We start from the raw sequence: 25408 nt of genomic DNA, 5'->3' as shown, positions 1-25408 counted from the left end.
AATTCTCATCTTTCCTGTTCTCTGTTGTGTAGGCGTCACAGAACTGATGCACTGTTATTTGGAATTAGTATTGGCATCTCATTACTTCCTTAAATTTCGATGGAATCTAAACAGTGACAAGGCCCCCCTGATAGTAACCCACTAAAGCACAGGGGTCTTGTACTATGACAGACAATGCTCCGTGCTCATCATTTATTATTCAGAGAAGTACTGCACAGTAGCAAGTATGATTGCATGTAGCTTGGTTGCATTACACCAGCTGCTCCAGGCGTCCACATTATTGACTCCAGATGTGTTGGTGGTTTTTTAATTTATGAGTGTTTTGCATACAACCCGGCAAGACCTGAGCTTTTCCCAATGTTTTCTGCTCATGATGAATCATAGTTGTACACCAAAACAAACTTTCCCCTTAATATGATAAGTTGATGTTTCACCACAGCGTTGGAATGTTAGCTACTGTATTTCGGAAACACAGAGCAGTTACAGTTACACTTTAGGCTCTAATTTCGTAGACCAGGCAGAGGCGCGACGCACCCGCTTTGCAAATTCCGTGATGAGCGCAGTCTGGTGCAGCACAGCGCACCCACGCCTCCATCCCTCCCACTGGCGCAAGTGGCAAAGAGAAAAGAGAGGGTTGTGTGAGTACTTTACTCATTTTGTATTTTTAAATTTACAAATCAATTATATTTATATTATATTATATTATATTATATTATATTATATTATATTATATTATATTATATTATATTATATTATATTATATTATATTATATTATATTATATTATATTATATTATATTATATTATATTATATATAACAAGACAGTGGCATGAACATGATTATATCTTGCAAAAAGGGGTAGGCATAAGCTTGGTATCAGATAGTTCAATATAAATGTAAATAATGGAAAGTTATATTTTGATTGATGTAAGAAATGCACTGTAATGTTTCATATATTTGCCCAAATAAAGGGAAAAAATATATATATATATATATATATATATATATAATATGGTCATTGTGTATGTGATCAACATTCACAGCTGGCATTGAAAGTGGGTTCAAATGTAATGGAATGAATAATAGATTAGTGAAGTGAAGTAAACCCATTATTCATTCAGTCCTCAGTCGCGCAGTGGTAATCTACATCTGTAGTCACAGCTGCCCTGGGGTATTGTGACGTATTCCAATTCGTGCCTACGACCACCAAATATTCATTCACATACATACACCATTGTGGGCAGCACTGGGGGGGGGGCAAAGTGGGTGAAGTGTGGACAAGAGTGACTGTGTGAAGGGAACCTTCTGGGTTCTGCACAACTTGCTCTACCTCCTCGGATTTACAATTAAAATGTTTACTCTCCTCCAAATTGTCCATAGGTATGAATGTGAGTGTGAATGGTTGTTTGTCTATATGTGCCCTGTGATTGGCTGGTGACCAGTCTAAGGTGTACCCCGCCTCTTGCCCGGAAACAGCTGGGATAGGCTCCAGCACCCTCACAACCCTTGTGAGGATAAGTGGTAGAAAATGAAAGTAGAAAGTGGTAGAAAATGTGGTAGAAAAAATTAACTTTTTTAAGTTAAGTTAACAGATAACATTAAGTTCCCATCTACCATTGTTGTGTCTACAGTAGTAGTAAACAAATCTTGCCATGAAAATCAACTAAACAGCATGTTTAAAAAAAAAGAAATATTTCTAACAGACAATATTAATATAGTTCTGGTAAAAGATGACATTGCAACATATTTGTCCCTTTTTAACAGGCAGACCTGCTGTCCCAGATTCAGTTAAAAATGCCTCCTGGCTGAAGTCATGATAACAAATTAGGATGAGAAATCACTAACAAAGTAAATGCATCTCTGCAGGGCCAGGAGCAAAAGAGAGGAAGTGTACAGCTAAAAAAATAAAAATAAAAAAAAATAAAAAACCTTGTCTGGGAAATTGAATGGCTCTTTGGTTTGGAGGACAAAACACTAACCGAGTCACGTTTCCATAAAGCATCTGTCCTGCCTCGGAGTATCAAAGTGGACACATAAAAGTCCCAGCCTTGACCTCTTTCTCTCACTGGTCTCATTTTTATTTATTTTATTGGCTTTTAAGGGAGAAAATGAGGCAGTTCCTCATCTGCTATGCTCTTATTATTTATGCTCTATGACTAAATGCTCCCTTGTGGCTCAAATAAGTCACGTGTATTTTAATTAATTTGAACTTTTTCCCCCCATGAGGGATTTCCCATGTTTAAGTAAACCCTGAACATCTCAGGTCGGTGTCAGTCAATCTTCGAAATTCAGTGCTGGGCTGTTCATTCGGTACCTGAGCCTTCAGTGGGGACTTCATTGAGCGGGAACAAATTTAATCTACTTCTAAATGCCACCACTACCACATCGCTATTGTACAAACCACGCTGACCTTATTGTGGGCCTGCTGGCTGAGTCTGAAATTTGATTGGTTAAAGCAACAGCAACGTTGGTAATAGTGGATACATGACAAAAAAATGAACATAACCCCCCCCAGCACACACACCCACTATTATCTGTCACTCCTGCCTTGTTCTCCTGGTCTGCACACCTGTTGCCCATCAGCTATGAAGCCTTCTTATACCACTCCGTTCCCATTGTTCCCCTGTTCCCCTCGTTGCCTTGTCATGCCTGCACATTGCACGCTTCATTTTTGCTCCTGACCTTTTGTCTCTCTGCCCTGTAACTTGTATTTTCTGCCTACTTTGAGTGAGTAGTTGAGCCACTTTGTAATCCTTATTTGCTACTTCATACTCGTCTTTTGTTGTACTTTGTTTTTCCTCCTTACCGAGCGCCCTTTGTTTATTATTTAATACTTTTTACTACATTTGCCTTGGTCTCTGCTCTGTGGTCCTCAACACTTTGGCACTTTAAATTATTATTATTTATACAAAATTATTTAAATTATTATTAAATTATTTGTGTTTACTCTGTACATTGTTGTTCATATTTTATTATTTATTTATTCTCCACATTATTATTCATTCATTCATTTTCTACCGCTTTTCCTCACAAGGGTTGCGGGGGTTGCTGGAGCCTATCCCAGCTGTCTTCAGGCGAGAGGTGGGGTTCACCTTAGACTGGTCGCCAGCCAATCACAGGGCACATATAGACAAACAACCATTCACACTCACATTCATACCTATGGACAATTTGGAGTCGCTAATTAACCTAGCATGTTTTTTTGGAATGTGGGAGGAAACCGGAGTACACGGAGAAAACCCACGCATGCACGTGGAGAACATGCAAACTCCACACAGAAGGTGGAATTGAACCCTGGTCTGTGCACTAACCACTCACCACTAACCACACACTAGTGCCACCTAGCGTAACATCATCATTATTATACATATACTATAATATTGAAAAAAAATTACTCCAAAACATGCATCTAATTCAATTCTGGATCAAGTAAAATATAAGTATAAAGGTTGTTTCCCACAAATAAAAATAAGTAAAGGTAATCGGGTCGGCTGATTTATTTTTGAGGGAGTGGCAACCCTATACAGTACAGTATTACATTCTATTAGTAAAGGCTCAACGTGACCTAGTGCTTAATATTGTCTGGGTTAATACTATTGGGAGTAGACATTCAAGGAAGGACCGTTATTTGTAGGGCGTAGAGTCATGATTTCCCAAAGAATAGTGAGGTGAAGCTTATTGTCCTGAAACAAGAGACCTCCTCTGTCATGTAATTGATCTTGTAAAATCAGAAAAGGTGTCAAATCAGATGGGGTCCCCGTCACACCCACTGACTGAAACCAGGTCATGGACTCATGACAGTGCGCCAGTACTTGTCAGCTATTTTTCACCATTCTGAGGCACTAATAATACTAGTAGTATTATTAGAAGATTTAACAATTGTCCATTGAAAAAAAATATATATATGCATCAAGAAGTAAGCTGCAGTGATTGCGGCTTCCTGTTTATTCTTTAACAAGAAGCTGTCTATTCCTCCACTAATATTGGACCACAAATGTAGCAAATCAGATTTTGCCATTGCCACTCTATTAGCCAAATAAGGGCTTATTTTAAGGTGAGATTTTATTGATTTACACCCATGTCAGCTAAGGCTAACGTCTTCATGTTTAATGGCCTTGCAGCCATTAAACAGATTGCTAGGAGGAAATGACAGATTGCATGCATATTTCATAAGACCATTACAATTTCAGCAGCTGCCAGTGACCAGGACTAACATTCAGTAGATTTAGAAAATAGAAGTGTTATCTTTTCATATTTGTATCTGTTGGATTTGTGATGATGGGTAATTTTATTTAAATGTATGATATGACAATCATTGTTTTCTAACATAACCACATCTCTAGTGTATGCATATTCTCATTGTTCTCATTATAAGGTGCCTTAAACAATGTTTATAGCGGAGCCAGTCCTCAACTGCATATAAAAATCAATCATTTTGAAAAGAAAAAACAAAAGTCGTCACACACACGATGCACTCAAACTGACAGGAGAATATATTGTGGCATGTATGCATGACTAGAAGACATTTTATTCATTGTTTTTGCAGTACTTTGATGTTTGTTTTTTTAATGCAATTGTGAGACAATGTTGTCACAAAGTTGCTGTCACTTGTACACAAATGATCACATGATATGTCATTTTTGCATTTGCACGCTAGCACACCCACAGCAATTGAACACTAAATAATGCACAACAATATGGCACCTCATTGTTGACATGTTAATATTGTTTTTTTTCTGGAAACTATTTGACAATGCACATGACAAAACCCACAATGAGATTTAGCCACTATGGCCCCCACCTGTGGAACAGCCTGCCGGAGAGTCTCAGGACTGCGGAGACTGTTGATATTTAAAAAAAAAAAAAGTTAAAGACACACCTTTTTAATCAGGCTTTTAACTAATATTTTTTAAACTTTTCTTATGTTTTTATCTTTTTAGTCCTATTTTATGCTCTTAGTCTTCAGCTTTTAACTCCAGTGTTTTGTTTTTATCTTTTTAGTCCTATTTTATGCTCTTAGTCTTCAGCTTTTAACTCCAGTGTTTTGTTTTTATCTTTTTAGTCCTATTTTATGCTTTTAGTCTTCAGCTTTTAACTCCAGTGTTTTGTTTTTATCTTTTTAGTCCTATTTTATGCTCTTAGTCTTATAGCTTTTAACTCCAGTGTTTTGTTTTTATCTTTTTAGTCCTATTTTATGCTTTTAGTCTTCAGCTTTTAACTCCAGTGTTTTGTTTTTTATCTTTTTAAGTCCTATTTTATGCTTTTAGTCTTCAGCTTTTAACTCCAGTGTTTTGTTTTTATCTTTTTAGTCCTATTTTATGCTCTTAGTCTTCAGCTTTTAACTCCAGTGTTTTGTTTTTATCTTTTTAGTCCTATTTTAATGCTCTTAGTCTTCAGCTTTTAACTCCAGTGTTTTGTTTTTATCTTTTTAGTCCTATTTTATGCTCTTAGTCTTCAGCTTTTAACTCCAGTGTTTCCTCAGGGGGGGGTCCTTCACACTGGGGGCTGTGTCGGGTCTGCTGAGGGGGTGCCATCCTTGGGTCCCTTCGACCCGGCCGGCTGGGGGTTCCTCCCTTTTAATGTGGGGGTCCGCCCGTCTGTCGGAGTCGGGGGAGCCCGGGTGCTGGTCCCCCGATGGCACGGCCTGCAGCTCCTCCCAGTGTGGACGACCCCAAAGGTGGCGTTTCCTTGTTCCTCAGTGCTATGCCATGTCTCCCTACTGTGTGTGATTGTGTGTGTGTGTGTGTGTGTGTGTGTGTGTGGGTCTAGTATGGAGGGTGGGAAGGAGGGGCTTTCTTTTGTTTCTTTGTTTTTTCCTTTTAATTGTGGTAATTGTTTTAATTCTGTAAAGCACTTTGTGTTGCATGTCTTTTGCAGGAAAAGTGCTATACAAATAAAGTTGATTTGATTTGATATGACAAAAATTCAAACAGTTTAACAGAAGGGTGTGAAGGTCTGAAGTTTGATTGGAAAAGAGTTAGATACATTCAGATAACCAACCTGTATCAAGTTAAGTAATAGTTTTGTCCACAATGACGGCCAAGCAGAGATCCTGATTGTTTCTAATTGGTACATCTGCTCTGGTGGCTAAGTATCGTATCGTCTATCCACCTGCGGTACTTGGATACAGCGGTATAGACTCCAGGAAATTGGGCATCAGCGCACCCATTACCCCAGGACACTAAGCCGTAGAGAAGTCCATCGCATACCAGTGGACCCCCAGAATCCCCCTGCGAACGCAGCGGGCATTCCATGTTAGTTATGTGAAGTAAAATCAAAAGTTAAAAGTTCTTACCTGACAGGCATCCTTCCCGCCGATACTGTAGCCGGCACAGAGCATGTTTTCTGTGATGCTGCCATTGAAAGAGTCACTGGTGTTGCATTTATTCGAGTCGATGATAGGCAGCTTAACCGTGCGCAGCGTGGAAGGGATCTGGCCTCCTTCTGGTTTTGTGAATCCCCACCCAGACACCCGGCACAGCCTGCCCTCAGCAATGGAGGCACTCTGACTGGGCAGTAATGTGATGGATACAAAGTTGTTCAGATCCACCGGGGAACTCAGCTGGAGAGAGAGAATACCTGGATGAACATCTCCTTATCTGTATGCTAATATTGGGCAGTTTGGTGTCACCTAACTTTTATGAGCATGATGTCATTGTTATTGGTTGAGCTGCTGTACTTGGGATGAGGCACCAATAGCTTGGGTACGATTTCCTGCTCTGTCCCTTCATAGATGATCAGAGAGTAATCTCCAGCCACTATTGTCATTTTATCCACCCTGCCAACGTTAAAAAACTTTCAGTCAAATCATCAGTCATTATTAAAAATCATCATCATCATCATCCTTTGAGTTCATCCATCCATCCATCCATCCATTTTCCTCCGCTTATCCGGGTCCGGGTCACGGGGGTCAGCAGTCTTAGTAGGGAAGTCCAGACTTCCCTCCTGCAGCTCCACCAGGAGGACACCAAGGCGTTCCCAGGCCAGCTGTGAGACATAATTCCTACAGCGTGTCCTAGGTCTCCCCCGGGGCCTTTTCCCGGGTGGGCATGCCCGGAACACGTCACCAGGAAGGCATCCGGGAGGCATCCGGACTAGATGCCCGAGTTCTTTGAGTTCATATTATTATATTTTAAATAGAGTGGGGAAGAAGAACTTACCACTTCCACACGAAATGGGAGGAGAACATTTTTCATCTACATGCACCCTTAAGGTTATGTAATCTAAGGTAATATTCCATCAATGTAACATGACTGACAGTTAGTGAGCAGAAGACTACATGTGAATTGTCTTGCAATATTTATTGAATAATAATAGGCTATAAACAACCACAAAACAGCGATAATTTATTCATTCTTTCAGTCATTCATTTTTGAAAAACCACAATAGAGCGAGGGACGACTGTATTTGACGCCAGTTTAGAACAAGTTTAGTCAAGCTTAACTGGACTGAAAAATTAAGTAGCTATCGGTACTTCATTTAAGTGTTAAGTTAATGTAGATCAGGTGTCTCAAACTCAATTTACTTGGGGGCCACTGGAGCTAGGGTCTGGGCGAGACTAGGCCGTATCAGGTTTTCCAAAAAAAAAAAAAAAAAAACTCATTTATTAAAAACAGAAAAATGAATAAACTTTGCTTTGGTTTCGATTTTCTACAAGAAAAGCTCTGATAAAACATTCCACTGTTCTCAAATATCTTACTTTTTATTTTTCTGCACAAAATAAGATGAAAATAAATAAACAAATCAAGAATAAAGAAAATCAATCAGTAATAAATAAATATTATAATAATAATAATAAAACGGCAAATAATAAGATTAAGAAACCACATATAGTTGGTGGGTAGACAAATTATTTTTTTCAGATTAAAATGAACAAAGCATTATTAGAGCCCTGTAGACATGACAAAACACGACTATAGTCACATTTATACTCTTTTTATTTACAACATATTGCGCAACTGCAGGGTCTTGAGACACATGCTAACTCGCAAACTAGAGAGCTAGCGACCTAAACGGTAGCCTTCAAGTTATTTTCTTTTAAACCTAAATAGCCAAAAACTTACCACTTCCACACGGATAGGGAAGATAACTATTAACAGTTATTTAACATTTAACATGAACATTAATCAAATGTAATTATTTTTTCTGGGTACATGATACCATACAGCGTCCATATCAAACTTGCGCGGGCCGCACTAACATTAAACTTTCATATCAAGGCGGGGGCCTCAAACTAGTGTCCTGTGGGCCACATTTGGCCCGCGGGCCACATGTTTGAGACCCCTGATGTAGCCTCAAGCGACTGGGGTTTGGCCATCATTTAAGTACCAACACAACTTAAAAAGTACTGATTTGGCACCGGTATTGGGTAATAACCTTACTCTTTAAATTAATAAAAACTACATCCAGCTTGATATTTCCCAGTATTCCCAATCAGGAACCAATAATAAAACAGCTCACCCGATATCACAGTGTGCTGCTGTGATGACCCAGTCCCGAGTGATCAAGGAACCCCCACAAAGGTGTCGACGGTCTGTCGTCTGTATCGATACAATGTACCTGATTGAATGTGGAACTGGTGCGTATCCTCCCACAATGCGTCCCTGTTGGAAGACTTGACCTTTGACACACACAGAAAGAAAAAAAAATTACACCACAGCATCGAACGCACCATGTGTCTTTTTTTTCTGCTTTTGTCTTGTCTTAGACGTCACCAAAGGGACGTGACTGTTTAGGATTGAGGAGATCGATGAAACACAATCTCACCTGGGGAGGGATTCTGATTGAGTGAGACGTGCTGACGTTATTTGGCTCTTGAGGTCTTGGATCCATTCTGATAGCGTTGTTCTTTGACAAATTAGCAATAATGAACCCAAGGAGGAAAATGGTGGTCGGCATCCATCAGTTTACTATCCTAATGGACGCTTTGTAGCTATTTATTATCGATACATAGCATCGACATAAAACAACACACAATTATTGTGGAATGATCTTTATTGTCATATTGAATATAATTATATCAAATGATTTTATTACCGGGTGGCACGGCGGTTGAGTGGTTAGCGCGCAGACCTCACAGCTAGGAGGACCTGGGTTCGATTCCACCCTCGGCCATCTCTGTGTGGAGTTTGCATGTTCTCCCCGTGCATGCATGGGTTTTCTCCGGGTACTCCGGTTTCCTCCCACATTCCAAAAACATGCTAGGTTAATTGGCGACTCCAAATTGAATGTGAGTGTGAATGGTTGTTTGTCTATATGTGCCCTGTGATTCGCTGGTGACCAGTCCAGGGTGTACCCCGCCTCTCGTCTGAAGACAGCTGGGATAGGCTCCAGCACCCCCCGCGACCCAACAATAGGACAGTAGTCTTTGGAAAGGCTTGAGAGTGTGACCAATCACAGTGGAGTGGGCGTGCCTGGAGGCGGTCTTTGGGTGGAATACATTAAAACAGCTGGAATAGGTGCAGATTCTGGAAGATCTAGAAAGGCTTTCTGTGTGCGGTTATCATGTGTAATCCCTCGTGTAAACCCTCGTGAGGAAAAAGTGGTAGAAAATGAATGAATGAATGAAGGATTTTATTACCTGTAAACTTTCATTCATTCATTCATTTTCTACCGCTTTTTCCTCACGAGGGTCGCGGGGGGTGCTGGAGCCTATCCCAGCTGTCTTCGGGCGTAAGGCGGGGTACACCCTGGAATGGTCGCCAGCCAATCACAGGGCACACATAGACAAACAACCATTCACACTCACATTCATACCTATGGACAATTTGGAGTAGCCAATTAACCTAGCATGTTTTTGGAATGTGGGAGGAAACCGGAGTACCCGGAGAAAACCCACGCATGCACGGGGAGAACATGCAAACTCCACACAGAGATGCCCGAGGGTGGAATTGAACCCTGATCTCCTAGCTGTGAGGTCTGTGCGCTAACCCCTAGACCACCGTGCCGCCCACCTGTAAACTTGTGAACGTGTAAAAATGTGAACAGAAAATACTAATCGCCGCTCCGTGCTTTTTTTTGACTGACCTAAAGGCTTTTCTTACTATGACTTTAACACTGCCAGAGACAATAAGCATTAAGTTGCTGCTGCTGAGCACCAAAAGGTGCAAGTCATCAGTAAAGTGGTAACACAAGACCGTGACCTCTGTGTGTGTGCAATCGGTGTGTTTCAGAAGAACACATTTACACATACTGAAAGCGCATTATGTAATCCCTTAGAGTAGAACCCTGAAGGTCTCGGTAACCATTTGATCAGAAAGTGTGACAAGGACATTGCTTGAACAACTAAAAGAGAGTTGACAACTGTTTCATGCATTATTAAACGCGGGATGGATAGTATTGGACTTCTGGGGAAGAAATGAGGTGAGAAAATAGAAGAGCATTTTCACATACAAAAAAACAGAAAACTGTGTATCCCTTACAAAACGTAGTACTACACAGTTTGTAGATATCAGATATCTAGAAAAAAAACAATATCCAGCATCTCTACTTATTATTAAATCAATTTGTAAGGAAACATATTGGACTGTGGAATAATGGGGAAAATCGTAATGTTGTCCTTAATGAGTCCAGACTGACCCTCTTCCAGAGTGATGAGACCATCGGGGTTTCTCAGACGTATGTTCAGCCACATTATGTCAATGGGGTGCTGCTCATTCATTCCCCGTGCAGCAGTTTTGCTATGCCATTCGCGTAAAAACCGCAGGCCAATCATTTCTCGAGTATCAATCAAGAATCTTTATTGTGTTTTCACATGGCGAAATTACAAATTGGTGACTCGCAGCTATATATTACATAAAAAAGGCACGCTATGTACTTGAATCTTGAATGAATAATTTTGAGTGAGACTTATGGTGGCAATCTTTGAGATGCAACTCTGTGTTTTCCTTGAATTTAACCGAATATTAATAACAGGCCTTTTGCAAAACCCCGGTGAGCATGGAAAATGTACCCCAAAATTTTCACTTCCTGGCGTACACTTTTTTGATTGTCGTAACCCATGATGCATGTGTTATTGTCACATTTGATTTGAGTCCAAATCACTATTTAGTAATAGTTTGCATGTAAATCTATAATTAGAAAACTATCAAAGCAGGTTTTGTGTTATTTTTTTAGACTTGTGGTGTAACTGTGTCAGTTAGCTAAAAACTACAGTTTCAACCACTGATGACATCATCGACAAAAGGATCAGGATCCTCTTTCCATGTACAGTCGAATATCGAACATGGACCCCTCACTTTATTGTGTTTTTTAAAACATTAATTAAAGGGGACCTATTGTGCTTATTTTCAGTTCTGCAAAAAAAAAAACGACTAATGAACATATTTTCATAACCGATGTTGTGCTAAAATACTTCGTAAATGCCGACCTACGTTATCCCTCACGGTCCAAACCACTCTCCAAAAATGGTTTATTAATTTGTGATCAACTCTAACACCGACAATGGGACAGTAGTCTTTGGAAAGATTGTGACCAATCACAGTGGAGTGGTCTTTGGGTGGAATACATTAAAACAGCTGGAATAGGTGCAGATTCTGGAAGATCTAGAAAGGCTTTCTGTGTGCGGTTATCGTGTGTAATCCACAATACAGAATTGGCTCGCAGGTTTAACCGTATCTGCTGAAATGTTCATGTCTGAATAGACTTTCATCAGTCAAGCATTGTTTTAAATGCATTCAAGCTCTTGTGTTCACTAAATAGATGCTCAATTACCTCACAATGGTTATCGGTCTCGTTTTACATTGGGTCTTTGTGACATAACCGACCGAGGGTGTGTTGGCGTTGATTAGTTATCGTAATGCTGCTCTGCACTTTCATTTGTCGTTCTTATTGACCTTTTCACTTTGAAAGTGGGTATCTGCTTTTTGCATGGCTGAGCTGGAATCAATCAAAGAATCATTCATTTGTCAAAAGGGAATATAAAGATGGCGGTACTTACAGCTGCTGGTTAGGACGTCCATCAGAATGCAGAGTAATATAAACATAAAGTCCATCGTCAGACACAGTGGGAAAGACTTGACTTCTACCTGTATTCAGTCAATGTGACCAACACATCGTACCAACACTCTCGAGTTTCTTGTAGTTCCGATTTCAGTTTCCATGGTCACCTCTATGTGACGAACTGATATATACAGTAATTGAACTCCCCGGTGCCTCTTCTGTGACCTACCCATGCTGGGGAAGGGGGGGGGCCTTCAAATGAGAGGACAAGTGGATGGTATATACTAAAATGTATTGTCAGACGGTCCTTTTTGGTTTATGTAACACCATCGATGTCACCTTCTGAGTCATTTGACACCATTGAGCTGAGGTTGAAGCTCTTCAAAGATGATCATCTTGATGGAAGATGCCAATAGATCATCTTTGTAGTCAGGGAAGGTCTCCTAACTGGTACTCAACCTCAGGTGGAATCTGTCAGCTTCTTTGCTGGGCTCTTTCTTCTTTTCAACCGCTTTCTTTTTTTTTTTTACTCTTTTAGGCTTTTTGACAGTTAAACTGACCAACCCCTTAAGTTATCTGTACAGTATGACAAAATCCAATTTTCCAACATCAATTAAAACAGACCTTGGAAATCCAAATGAAATACAGCTGGAGTAGGTGCAGATTCTGGAAGATCTGGAAATTTTTCTTTGCGGGTTATTGTGTGTAGCTGCTCTATAGGGGTCCACGACTCAATAGAAACTGCCTAAAACCTTTTTTGAACGATACTGAGCATAACAGAACAAAAAAGTCAAGTGGTAGACCCCCCAAAAAATACACCTGCGCTGAGCCGGAAGATCCGGATCCTGTCTATTGTTGATCCTAATGAAGGCCCTTACTGGTGCAGACTGCCATCAGATGGAATCTGCAGGAAAAGGGTTTCAAAAAACAAAAAAGAAATTCAAAGACCTTGTCTCCTTCAACGCTACAAAGATGCATTAAACATGGGACATTGAAAGGTGGAAAAAGGTTTTATTCTCTCATGAGAACAAATGTAACCTTGACCTTTTCTACCCGGCACCTCATTAAGATCCAAATTCTAGCTATTTTTCAACTGGTTTGTATTAAACATTTGCATATTGTCAGTAGCAGCATTACTCCTGAAAACGGTTGCATCTTGACATTGTGTTAGGAATAATACATCTTCCACGTTTCTCCAACAAATGTGACCACTTCTCTGTTGTTGCCTTTTCTAGTGTCACCTTCACTCCTTATTGTTGATGAGACAATAAACACACAAGAATGAAACTGACCTACTTGTTGACACGGATACGCTATTGAACAGACGTTCTAGTTTTCATGTCATGGTGGCACAACCTTCTGCACGGAAAGAAATAAACACTGTTTTTTTATGGCTCATTTGAGTGACTGCAAATATGAGCACATTGACAATAAAGATGAAACCATACTGTATTTCTTTTAGATGTAGTTAAGTCCATGTGCAATACTAAGGGCTCTAAATGCAATATACTAAGTTCTATGTGAAGTATTTCCATAATGCCTCATATTAACTCTCTAACAAGATCTCAGTGTATAGACTGGTCATATATCTCATCTCGTTTCATATTATCTACATACTGTATTGTATATAACGCTGGGAAAAACTGTTGATTTTGTTAATACTTGGGTTGTTTATATGGTTTATTTTTCTATATTGTGTATTTTGTACTGCTTAACTGACTCTGTACTGACTCTGTAAAAAAAAACAAGACACTACCAACGTATAATGCAGAATATTAACCAACTACTATGTGTATGTGAGCTTGTTTTGTGCAGACAACCAGTTCAGTGTGTACCATGCCTCTCGCTAAAAGTCAGCTGGGATAGGCTCCAGCATGCCCCCGCCACCCTACTGAGGATAAGTGGTATATAAAATGGATGGATGCATTCTGTGTAAAAGGGGGTGCCACCATGACGACATTCACATACAGTACAAGCAGAAAAACTAGAACGTCTATTCAATGGAGTATCCAACAAGTAGGTCAACAAGTAGGTCAGTTTCATTGTTGTGTTTATCGTCTTATCAGAAATACGGGATGAAGGTGACACTATAAGAGGCAACACCAGAGATGTGGCCTCATTTGTTGGAGAAACGTGGAACGTTGCTGTGTTTAAGTTTCCGGGTGAGTAGTATTTCCAACACAATGTCAAGATGCAACCATTTTATTTAAGAATTTAATGCTATTACTGACAATATGCAAATGTTTAATATTGTAACATCGGCTTGAAAGTCATACATGGTAGAGTAACTGTCCAATGAAGCTGATAATTGTCTATTTGTGTTTTTACAGGTGAGTAATAAAAGATGGTTCCGCTGAGAAGATCGGTGTTGTTACTTTTGGCTTTCTTTTTAACAGGTAAGTTCTTTTTGCTGTCAAGCGGAATAGTTGTGAATAGTTTTAAATTGCCAGTTTGACTGTAAATATGTCATCCTAGACCAGAAGTCTAGTTATGAAAATATATGAGTAATTATTTAGGCCTGTTATACATAGAAATCAGGACAGCAAACACATTTTTATCATGCAAGTTCAAAATGTCAAAATGATGTACCTCTTTCTCTAAATCACATTTACATTTTCAGAATTTACAGGTAATCAAAGTAGCTGATATAATTATATTCAATATGGCAATAATAAGATAAGTTAAGATAAGATATGCCTTTATTCGTCCCTCAGTGGGGAAATTTGCATTGCACAGCAGCAAGAGTACAGAATCAGTTAAGCAGTACAAAATACACAATATAGAAAAATAAACAATATAAACAACCCAAGTATTAACAAAATCAACAGTTTTTCCCAGAGTTATATACAATACAGTATGTAGATAATATGAAACGAGATGAGATATATGACCAGTCTATACACTGAGATCTTGTTAGAGAATTAATATGAGGCATTATGGAAATACTTCACATAGAACTTAGTATATTGCATTTGCATATTTATTTGCATAGTATATTTGCATAATGATACTCTAATGAGATCCAATACATTCATTAATTCATTTAATTTTCTACCGCTTATGCTTGTGCTGGAGCCTATCCCAGCTTTCTTCGGGGCGAGAGGCGGCGTAAACCCTGGACTGGTCACCAGCCAATCACAGGGCACATATAGACAAACAACCATTCACACTCACATTCATACCTAATGGACAATTTGGAGTTGCCAATTAACCTAGCATGTTTTTGGAATGTTTTTGGACATTCCAAAAACATTCCAAAAACATGTTAAGTTAATTGGCCATTTGGACATTCCAAAAACATGCTAGGTTAATTGGCCACTCCAAATTGTCCATAGGTATGAATGTGAGTGTGAATGGTTGTTTGTCTATATGTGCCCTGCGATTGGCTGGCGACCAGCCTCGGGTGTACCCCGCCTCTCGCCCGAAGACAGCTGGGATAGGCTCCAGCACCCCCCGCAACCCTCGTGAGGAAAAAGCGGTAGAAAATGAATGAATAAATGTTTTTGGAATGTGGAAGGAAACCGGAGTACCCGGAGAAAAGCCACGCATGCACGCAAATGCAACATTTGAATAATTAAAAAAAAAATTCCACGGTCTCTAGAGACATACGCAGATAGGATTGTTGGGGGTCATGAGGTCGAGCCATACTCCGTCAAGTATCAGGCTTCTCTTCAGACCAAAGGGAAGCACTACTGTGCAGGAACACTGGTGCACCCTCAATGGGTGGTGTCTGCTGCCCACTGCTGGAGACCGTAAGTACTGACACTAGTCACAAATATACCATTAAAACCGCATCTTGATATAAAGTAGCATACTTTGTGTCTGCTTTGGACCTCAAGGAGACAAATAATGACGGTGGTGTTAAGTGAACACAACCTGACTACAACAGATGGATTTGAGCAGATCTTCAACGTATCCATGATATATATCAACAGTTTTAGCTCCCGGACGTTTGACAATGACATCATGCTCCTCAAGGTGCACATGAAGTAGATGCTTGAACACAATGGTACGGTCCATGGAGATATACTATAGCGAGCTAACTCGGTTTATTATCTGATCCAGCTAAGCGAACCTGCACATCTTAACGCTAACGTTCAACCAGCCAAGTTGCCAGATGTAAACCGGCCTCTGCTCAACGGTGACGTCTGCACGGTGAGCGGCTGGGGTGCGAAGGCAGCGCAAAGCTTCGCCCTTTCTCCTGTGCTACGAGCTGTGGACATCAATATCATAACTTATTGCTCCTATTACTACTGGGGTATGATCACCTCAAATATGTTATGTGCTGGATCTGCAACGGGAGGAAAAGATTCTTGCCAGGTAAAGTAAAAATTTGTTGTATTTATAATTGTATCCTCAAATGCAGTTATCACATTGCTTTTGTGTGGGTCATCCACAGGGTGACTCAGGTGGTCCCCTCATCTGCAATGGCTACCTGGAGGGCATAGTGTCATGGGGTATCAGCTGTGCCAACCCCCGCTACCCAGGAGTCTACACCAAAGTGAGGAACTATTTGCCTTGGATCAATGGGATTATTGAAAACGGATCATAAATACACGGGTATCTTGAGTTGGATCACCGATGCCAATTATGATTTATCAGTCAGTAGCCAGTAACCATGCAATATAATGTAAACAAATACACTTTTAGCTTGGAATGTATGAATTGAGAATGTTTTTCCCTGATAAACCTGTTTTATTCATTCATTCATTTTCTACCGCTTTTCCTCACGAGGGTCGCGGGGGGTGCTGGAGCCTATCCCAGTTGTCTTCGGGCGAGAGGCGAGGTACACCCTGGACTGGTCGCCAGCCAATCGCAGGGCACATATAGACAAACAACCATTCACACTCACATTCGTACCATAAAGCTGTTTTATTTCAGCCCCATTTCCAGATAAATACAGTAAACCTCGGATATATCGGATTCAATTGTTCCCACTGGTTTTGTCCGATATAAGCGAAATCCATTATATGCGTATACCGGAAAATGTCCGTTTTACGCATATACCGGATATAAATCCGATATATGCGTAAATCGGATTTTATCCGTTATAAAAAGGCACTTCCTGGACTATGTTTCCAATGTACCTGGACGCGCAGGCAACGCTGCAAATGACGTCATATAGCGGCCTGTCACGATTCGGCAAATCGGAGTGCCACGATGCGGCCATCCGATATATGCGAGGGAAATTTAATGGAAATGCATTGGAACGGGACTGGAGATTTTGTCCGAAATAGGCGAAATCCGTTATAAAAAAAATCCGATATATGCAATGAATTTTTATTGGAAATGCATTACAGAAAAATCGTTCTTTTTTATCTGTCCATTGTGAGCGAATTTCCGATATATCTGAGGTTTACTGTATATCATGAACAAAGCGAAACTACAGCATCAATGTCTTTTAACATATTTGTTTTGCAAGCAAAAAAAAATCCCACATGTTACAGGACTTTAGAACAGGAGTTTATTTTGAAGTACATTTGGAACAAATCATTTCACTTTTTAATACTCCTCTCCTTCCTCCTCATCTTCGCCCTCAATTGAGTCGACTCCAACCTCCTCATAATCCTTCTCCAGGGCGGCCATATCCTCTCTGGCCTCAGAGAACTCCCCCTCCTCCATACCTTCCCCTACGTACCAGTGAACAAAGGCACGCTTAGCGTACATTAAGTCAAACTTGTGGTCGAGTCGAGCCCAGGCCTCTGCGACAGCAGTGGTGTTACTCAGCATGCACACCGCCCTCTGTACCTTAGCCAGGTCACCGCCAGGAACCACAGTAGGTGGCTGGTAGTTGATGCCCACCTTAAAACCAGTCGGGCACCAGTCCACAAACTGGATGGAGCGCTTGGTTTTGATGGTGGCGATGGCAGCATTGACATCTTTGGGCACCACATCGCCACGGTACAAAAGGCAGCACGCCATGTACTTGCCGTGGCGAGGGTCGCACTTGACCATCTGATTGGCGGGTTCGAAGCAGGCGTTTGTAATTTCGGCCACGGAGAGCTGCTCGTGATATGCCTTCTCAGCTGAAATGACTGGTGCATAAGTGGCCAGGGGGAAGTGGATGCGAGGATACGGCACCAAATTGGTCTGGAACTCTGTAAGATCAACATTGAGGGCACCATCGAAACGAAGAGAAGCCGTAATAGAGGACACAATCTGACTGATCAGCCTGTTTAAGTTGGTGTAAGTAGGCCGTTCGATATCAAGATTCCTACGGCAGATATCATAGATGGCCTCATTATCTACCATGAAGGCACAGTCGGAGTGCTCTAAAGTGGTGTGTGTAGTCAGGATAGAATTATAGGGCTCCACCACAGCAGTGGACACTTGGGGAGCTGGGTAGATGGAGAACTCCAGCTTGGACTTCTTTCCGTAGTCTACAGAGAGACGTTCCATCAGAAGGGAAGTGAATCCGGAGCCAGTGCCACCTCCGAAGCTGTGAAACACCAAGAAGCCCTGGAGACCAGTGCACTGGTCGGCCTGACCATACGGAGAAAAGATACAGATTCACTTAATGGATTCTAGTAAAACAATGCTTATTCGGCCAAAACTTGTGAAGTTACGCACCAGTTTGCGGATCCTGTCCAGTACTAGATCAATAATCTCTTTACCGATGGTGTAGTGTCCACGGGCGTAGTTGTTGGCAGCATCCTCCTTGCCAGTGATCAGCTGCTCGGGGTGGAACAGCTGCCGGTAGGTCCCAGTACGCACCTCATCTTTAAGAAGACAGTCAGTCAATATGATTAAGACTATTACAGACCAGGAAAAAACTGTATTTATTTGAGCTAGTTTTACCAATGACTGTGGGCTCCAGGTCCACAAAAACAGCTCTAGGAACATGTTTTCCAGCTCCGGTCTCACTGAAAAAGGTGTTGAAGGAATCATCTCCACCCCCAATTGTCTTGTCACTGGGCATCTGTCCATCCGGCTGGATCCCATGTTCCAGACAGTACAGCTCCCAGCAGGCGTTGCCAATCTGGACACCGGCCTGACCGACGTGGATGGAGATACACTCACGCTGCGGAGCGGGGAGCAAAAACCTTGTGAAATCTCAAATAACATGACTTAGAATACAACATGTCTGGTTATTTTTTCCTAAAACCGTTTTTTCAATCAGAAAAAAACCTCCATTAATTATACTAAATATTAAAACATTTTGCTGTTTAACAGGAACAAATGTCATCAATTCATTAGGAAACTCCCATCTCTTTCAGATGGTATTTATTGGTCTTTGCTGCAGGCTTGCTGCAATGCCAAACTGCGTATTTGGGATTACTGTAGAGTAGGATTAGTCTAGGGCAGACATTTTGGAAAAAGGGGGGGTGCGGGTCATTCAGATTTGCCATACATCCATTTTCTACACAGTGCGACAGTGTAGCAAAACCAGTAAGAAAATCAAAATGACTAAGCACCCTAAATAATTTTAACAGCGAGTACTGTGATCCGGAATAACGTTCTGCATCACATAGAACCGTTTGACTAGCGGATCGACGCCATGATGAAAATGTGACTATTTCCCGCTCGAGGAGGAACAATAAGACACCTTATACTGTAACGCTCTAATAAAACTCACTCGTCTTTAATACAATCAGATATCTAAAACAAACTATGTAAAGACAAATTGTGAGGCAAATAATAATGAAAAAAATGGGCTTACCATGATTGGTTGTTGTAGTTACTCTGAGGCAATAAACCAAGTGTGCTTCGTCTGAATCCTGCCGGCTTACTGACCCGCTCATCCAGCCCTTAGCTGGTGACGTAATCAAAACCACGCCTCCTTTGCCGCAGTAACCGTTTTAAATAAACTTTATTGACAAAACCAAATTAATGCTTCAGACTAGAATAGTAAATAATTACTATTATTAATATTAATCGAATTAAATATTAATAATACTATCAATATCTAATTTATAAAATACAGTTAATTTATATGTAATAAAGGAGTCCCATATGTTTTAAAAGAGCCCCCACACACTCGGGTCACTGCACTGTGTGGGTGAGCAGCCGTGGAGAATCATGTTGACAACTGCCAGTCGTTACAATCTTGTATTTTCCACTTGGTCTTCTGCACGTACCTTCTCGGGACGGCTTCGGCAGTCTGTTGGTGCTCCGGGATGTGGAGTTTTAAGTAATAGTCTCAACAGAAAATACTCCGGGAAACGCTTAAATGTTCCACCAAGCGCCGAGTTTGTTGCGAGAGTGTCCGGAATCCCCACAATGGCCAAACTACCTTACCGGGACACCGCGGACGGCCTGGATGCAGCCTTCATTGGAGTTCCGATTGATACGGGGACCTCCAACCGACCCGGAGCGAGGTGCTCTTACCATATTGTCTTATGATTACAACAGCCATTGCGAAACTGTTTTTTTCATTCATCGCTAAAACGCAACAGGTGTATTTCATTAATTGATTGTAGGCAACTGCACTTTGCTAACTTTTACATTAGTTGCAGGCGTGCAGCTACTTTTAGCTGGGTGGGCTATACTGCTATTTTTGATCCATCCGACACCAAGTAAATAAATAATATTGGCGACATAAACCGGAAGTATTTTTATGCACTCTGTAGTGTGACCAAATACAGCAGAGTGGGCCTACCTGGAGGCTGGCCGTGGGTGGAATACATTAAAACAGATGTTTTTTTTTTTTGCGGGAGCCACGAAATACAAAGCTATATGAATGAATAGGTGCAGATTCTGGAAGAACTAGAACGCTTTCTGTGCTGGTTATTGCGTGTAGCTGTTCTATAGGAGTCCACTAGTCAATACAAAGAGTTGTTTTTTTGCGGGAGCCACGAAATACAAAGATATATGAATGAATAGGTGCAGATTCTGGAAGAACTAGAATGCTTTCTGTGCTGGTTATTGCGTGTAGCTGTTCTATAGGAGTCCACTAGTCAATACAAAGAGTTGTTTTTGCGGGAGCCACGAAATACAAAGATATATGAATGAATAGGTGCAGATTCTGGAAGAACTAGAACGCTTTCTGTGCTGGTTATTGCGTGTAGCTGTTCTATAGGAGTCCACAACTCAATACAAAGAGTTGAAAAATGAGCATAATTGGTCTCCTTTAATGTTAATGTTGTATGCGTGTTAAAAATTACCATTACCTAACTTCCCTTGGTATAGATAACGTAAATATTTGCATTGATCTGCACCCCCCTCCTCAAGTATTGTGTGAAAACTAAAACTTCAAAAAGTACCTTCCCCAGTGATGTATTGCAGTATATCGAACATTATTTTAAAAGTTATAATATTTTGAATTAAGTTCGAAAATGCTAATGATTAACAGACTGTTCTGTCCACTTTCTCAGGTTTGGTCCCCGGCAGATCAGAGTGGAATCAGCCATGCTGAGAGCATATAACAGTGGCACCAGGGCGGCTCCTTTTGAATCTCTGGTGGTGGCTGACATCGGGGATGTAAATGTGAACATGTATGACCTGAAGGACACATGCAGACGCATCAGGGAGGCCTATCAAAAGATTATGGCCTTTGGCTGCATTCCTCTGACTATGGGTGAGTTGAACTAATAACAAACCAAAGGTGGGGGTCCTCCTGTCAGACGAAAAGTTTACTATAGTGGTTTGTGTGAAAACCTGAAGATCCCAGTACAGTAAGAAGTGCAGTAAGCAGAAAACTGCCTGTTAATTATATTATAATATAATAATATAATGGGTGGCACGGCGTTCGAGTGGTTAGTGCGCAGACCTCACAGCTAGGAGACCAGGGTTCAATTCCACCCTCTGCCATCTCTGTGTGGAGTTTGCATGAGTTTGAATGAATGAATGAATGAATAATAATATGTGCCTGATAATTCAAACCTGCAATTAAAGCCTGTTGTTCCGGCAATCAAGTCTGACGGTTGGCTATGTCACCGAACATAACAGTACCACTACTGACATATCATTCAGGAAGTTTATAATTTGTTTGCATAAATGCTGTATGACCTTATCTTGTAAAATATTGTGGTCTATTGACCAAACATTGTTTTGTTTTGTTTATGTCACAGGTGGTGATCACACAATTACATATCCAATCTTGCAAGCTGTTGCAGAGAAGTAAGCATTGTTAGGAACTGCATATCTACATAAACGATGCTGTGTATATTTCTAAAAATGACCAATGAGGCTACTATTTGCATGAAGAGCATAGTGATAAATGCCTAACATGGAGTTATACAGGTATACTGTAGTTACTATTCTACTGTGTACAAACAGGTATGGCCCGGTTGGGCTGATCCATGTGGATGCTCACTCTGACACAAGCAATGTGGTCTTGGGGGAAAAGATTGGCCATGGGACCCCGTTCCGGCGATGCGTTGAGGAGGGCCTGCTGGACTGCAAGCGAGTGGTACAGATCGGCCTGCGAGGTTCAGGCTACTCAGCTGACTCGTACGAATGGAGTCGGGCACAGGTACACAGCTTGATAACTGTTCAATATAATACAATATAATACGGACAAATATTGTTCATGTTTTTGAATGTTAATGTATGTATGTATGTATTTTCCAGTCTATTGATTTTGAATGAGGGCGGCACGGCGGTCTAGTGGTTAGCGCGCAGACCTCACAGCTAGGAGACCAGGGTTCAATTCCACCCTCGGCCATCTCTGTGTGGAGTTTGCATGTTCTCCCCGTGCATGCGTGGGTTTTCTCCGGGTACTCCGGTTTCCTCCCATGTTCCAAAAACATGCTAGGTTAATTGGCCACTCCAAATTGTCCATAGGTATGAATGTGAGTGTGAATGGTTGTTTGTCTATATGTGCCCTGTGATTGGCTGGCAGCTGGGATAGGCTCCAGCATCCCCCGCGACCCTCGTGAAGAAAAAGCAGTAGAAAATGAATGAATGAATGATTTTGAATGACATCTGTCATCGGACGAAATAAGCAAGAGTTTGTTTTTTTTTTTCAGGGGTTTCGGGTGATACAAGCAGAAGAATGCTGGTTCAAATCACTGGCACCTCTCATGGCTGAGGTCAGGGGTCAAGTCAGCACCGGCCCCGTGTACCTCAGTTTTGACATCGATGCTCTGGACCCGGGTTTTGCCCCTGGAACAGGAACACCAGAGATTGCTGGGCTCACTCCTATACAGGTACTCGTTGTCCATTACACAACATATCAGTAATCGGGTTTTCTCAAAGCCATATTTAATGTCTTGTGTGAATTGAGGGTGTGGAGATCATTCGAGGCTGCCGTGGACTAAGCCTTGTGGGATGTGATCTGGTTGAGGTGTCTCCTCCCTATGATACAACAGGTACTTTACCTACTCGACACACTGCCACCTTGTGGCATTAAAGGTAATTGATGTGGTTTTACCTAATTGTTTGTTTTTCCCCTGACAGGAAACACTGCCCTGACAGGTGCCAACCTCCTCTTTGAAATGTTGTGTGTCCTCCCAAATGTGAAATACTACTGATCCTTAGTACCCTAAGCGCTTATTCAGCATTATCAAGATTATCAAGAATATTTTCATATATTTTAATTATATGCGAGCAAGGTTTTATGTACAATATAAGGGGAGTGTCACGTGAGGATACAGGTGAATGTTTAATTAAAAACAACATATTTATGTGTGGGCTTCATTTTGCTTGAGTGGTTAGCGCGTAGGCTACACAGCTAGGAGACCCAAGTTCGATTCCACCCTCAGCCATCTCTATGTGGAGTTTGCATGTTCTCCCCGTGCATGCGTGGGTTTTCTCCGGGTACTCCGGTTTCCTCCCACATTCCAAAAACATGCTAGGTTAATTAGCGACTCCAAATTGTCCATAGGTATGAATGTGAGTGTGAATGGTTGTTTGTCTATATGTGCCCTGTGATTGGCTGGCGACCAGTTCAGGATGTCTCGCCCAAAGACAGCTAGGATAGGCTCCAGCACAAATGAATTGAAATATTTGTGTGTATTTTCTGACAGTATGACTCATTTTAAAAGGTGTTTGTGTCAAATTGAGTACAGAAGTCAAAGTCCTTGATCCACTACACTGTTTGGCTTTGTTGTACTTTGGTACTATTGGCTCGTTATAAACTGGACATGAGCAAGATAAGCATATGCCATTTCAATTATTTCAAGTTGTTCAAAATCCCATCAGATTTTTCTGGAAATGAATAGTCCTTCTGTCTCTCACTGGGGTTCTAAAGTGTGTCCAGCTGAAAAGGGCGTTGACCGTAACTTGGCCGATGTCTTGCTCATTTATCACAGCTGCTTCCTGCAGCTGCAGAGTCCTGCTCAAGTTGAACTCTACCACGACATGCACAGTGTTTGCTGATGTTAATGCACAGAAGCGGCCGGTGACGTCTTCCATATCTTACCATTTAACTGACTTGGGAAGCATTGGGAAGCAGGTCACCCACCCACCCAACAATCACTTTTTCCACACATGGAAAAACACGTGTGATGTCATTGACCCAATATTACATTGCTTTGATTATCTGAAACAATTAAGTGTGACGGGCTGCGAGTGGTTAGCACGCATGCCTCACAGCTTGGACACTCAAGTTTGATTCCACCCTCAGTCATCTCTGTGTGGAGTTTGCATGTTCTCCGCGTGCATGCGTGGGTTTTTTTTCTCCGGGTACTCCGGTTTCCTCCCACATTCCAAAAACATGCTAGGTTAATTAGCGACTCCAAATTTTCCATAGGTATGAATGTGAGTGTGAATGGTTGTTTGTCTATATGTGTCCTGTGATTGGCTGGCGACCAGTCCAGGGTGTCTTGCCTGAAGACAGCTGGGATAGGCTCCAGCACCTCCGCGACCCTCGTGAGGATAAGCGGTAGAAAATTAATGAATGAATGAACATGCAAATTCTCAATTTCATGACAAAGAGTCAACAAAATGCTTGTTTGCTGTTATCATTTTTTACCTGGAGCACACGTCATGTGCTGGAAGACACAGCCATCCCAAGGAGAGCGGACATCGTAAGTGTTGTCGCTGTATCTATGCTGCTGTTGTTGCTGGAACTAGCTGGAAGTATCAATATGCCGAGAAAATAAGTTTAAGGTAGTGTTTTAAATAAAAAAAGAACTATTGCATTGGAAACTACTGCGCTTATGATATCTCTCTTACAACGTAAGTCAAGCTTAACAGTTTTATATTTATGTGTACTGGAGCGTGCAAGTGTATAATGAGTGAAATCGAAATGTGAGTCAGAGTGTTCAGCAGAAGAATCCCAAACTGTTTCAGTGTACTTTGGTTTTGGGACCTATAATAATGGTTTGGTTCCCCCCCCCCCCCCCCCCCCCCCAACATGGTTGAGACAACTTTTCCATTACTTTTTAGTAAAAGGCTGGAGGCTATACTGACTTAAAAGGCGTTTTAAAAAAAATGTGACACCCAATCCTGTACTGTGTTATTGATAGGTATATTTGACAAACGTTTTGATGAGCACATAAGTGCAGCTCTTTTCTATTTCTATCCAGACTTCAGCCTTTAATTGGAAAGCAGCTGTTGTGACAAATCTCTCGCTGCTCCAGTT

At 41.2% G+C, this 25408-nt stretch overlaps 4 protein-coding genes across 5 annotated transcripts in view; 2 read left to right on the top strand and 2 right to left on the bottom strand.

Moving 5' to 3' along the window:
* The window catches only part of LOC131103963 (trypsin-3-like), a 47801-nt gene extending 31155 nt beyond the window's left edge, over window positions 1-16646 (top strand). The window contains exons 1-6 of one of the 2 annotated variants that reach the window (XM_058050553.1): window positions 14007-14102; window positions 14271-14336; window positions 15542-15692; window positions 15780-15918; window positions 16006-16260; window positions 16340-16646. In XM_058050553.1, the coding sequence (XP_057906536.1) occupies window positions 14285-14336; window positions 15542-15692; window positions 15780-15918; window positions 16006-16260; window positions 16340-16492 (750 nt within the window). In that variant the 5' untranslated portion in view covers window positions 14007-14102; window positions 14271-14284 and the 3' untranslated portion in view covers window positions 16493-16646. Of the gene's footprint in view, window positions 1-14006; window positions 14103-14270; window positions 14337-15541; window positions 15693-15779; window positions 15919-16005; window positions 16261-16339 lie in introns of those variants that run through there. The other variant, XM_058050554.1, reaches the window with a different exon arrangement.
* Window positions 6063-11993, bottom strand: zmp:0000001088 (trypsin-3). Its single transcript, XM_058050555.1, has 5 exons — window positions 11939-11993; window positions 8461-8620; window positions 6637-6778; window positions 6296-6562; window positions 6063-6230 (listed from the first exon to the last, which is right to left on the bottom strand). Exons 1-5 carry the CDS (start codon window positions 11991-11993, stop codon window positions 6063-6065), a joined length of 792 nt encoding a protein of 263 aa, XP_057906538.1.
* Window positions 16647-17381: 735 nt separating the features above from the next.
* LOC131103959 (tubulin alpha-1B chain-like) lies at window positions 17382-19768 on the bottom strand. The gene is made up of 4 exons (XM_058050547.1): window positions 19601-19768; window positions 18739-18961; window positions 18511-18659; window positions 17382-18423 (listed from the first exon to the last, which is right to left on the bottom strand). Exons 1-4 carry the CDS (start codon window positions 19601-19603, stop codon window positions 17443-17445), a joined length of 1356 nt encoding a protein of 451 aa, XP_057906530.1. The 5' UTR covers window positions 19604-19768; the 3' UTR covers window positions 17382-17442.
* Window positions 19769-19918: 150 nt separating this feature from the next.
* On the top strand, window positions 19919-24236 carry agmat (agmatine ureohydrolase (agmatinase)). Its single transcript, XM_058050549.1, has 7 exons — window positions 19919-20258; window positions 21255-21457; window positions 21951-21999; window positions 22159-22354; window positions 22851-23030; window positions 23108-23192; window positions 23281-24236. Exons 1-7 carry the CDS (start codon window positions 19960-19962, stop codon window positions 23352-23354), a joined length of 1086 nt encoding a protein of 361 aa, XP_057906532.1. The 5' UTR covers window positions 19919-19959; the 3' UTR covers window positions 23355-24236.
* The last annotated feature ends 1172 nt before the right edge of the window (window positions 24237-25408 follow it).

Source organism: Doryrhamphus excisus, chromosome 16, assembly GCF_030265055.1.
Source record: "Doryrhamphus excisus isolate RoL2022-K1 chromosome 16, RoL_Dexc_1.0, whole genome shotgun sequence".
NCBI lineage: Eukaryota > Metazoa > Chordata > Actinopteri > Syngnathiformes > Syngnathidae > Doryrhamphus > Doryrhamphus excisus.
This window is presented reverse-complemented; position numbering and strand designations above follow the sequence as displayed.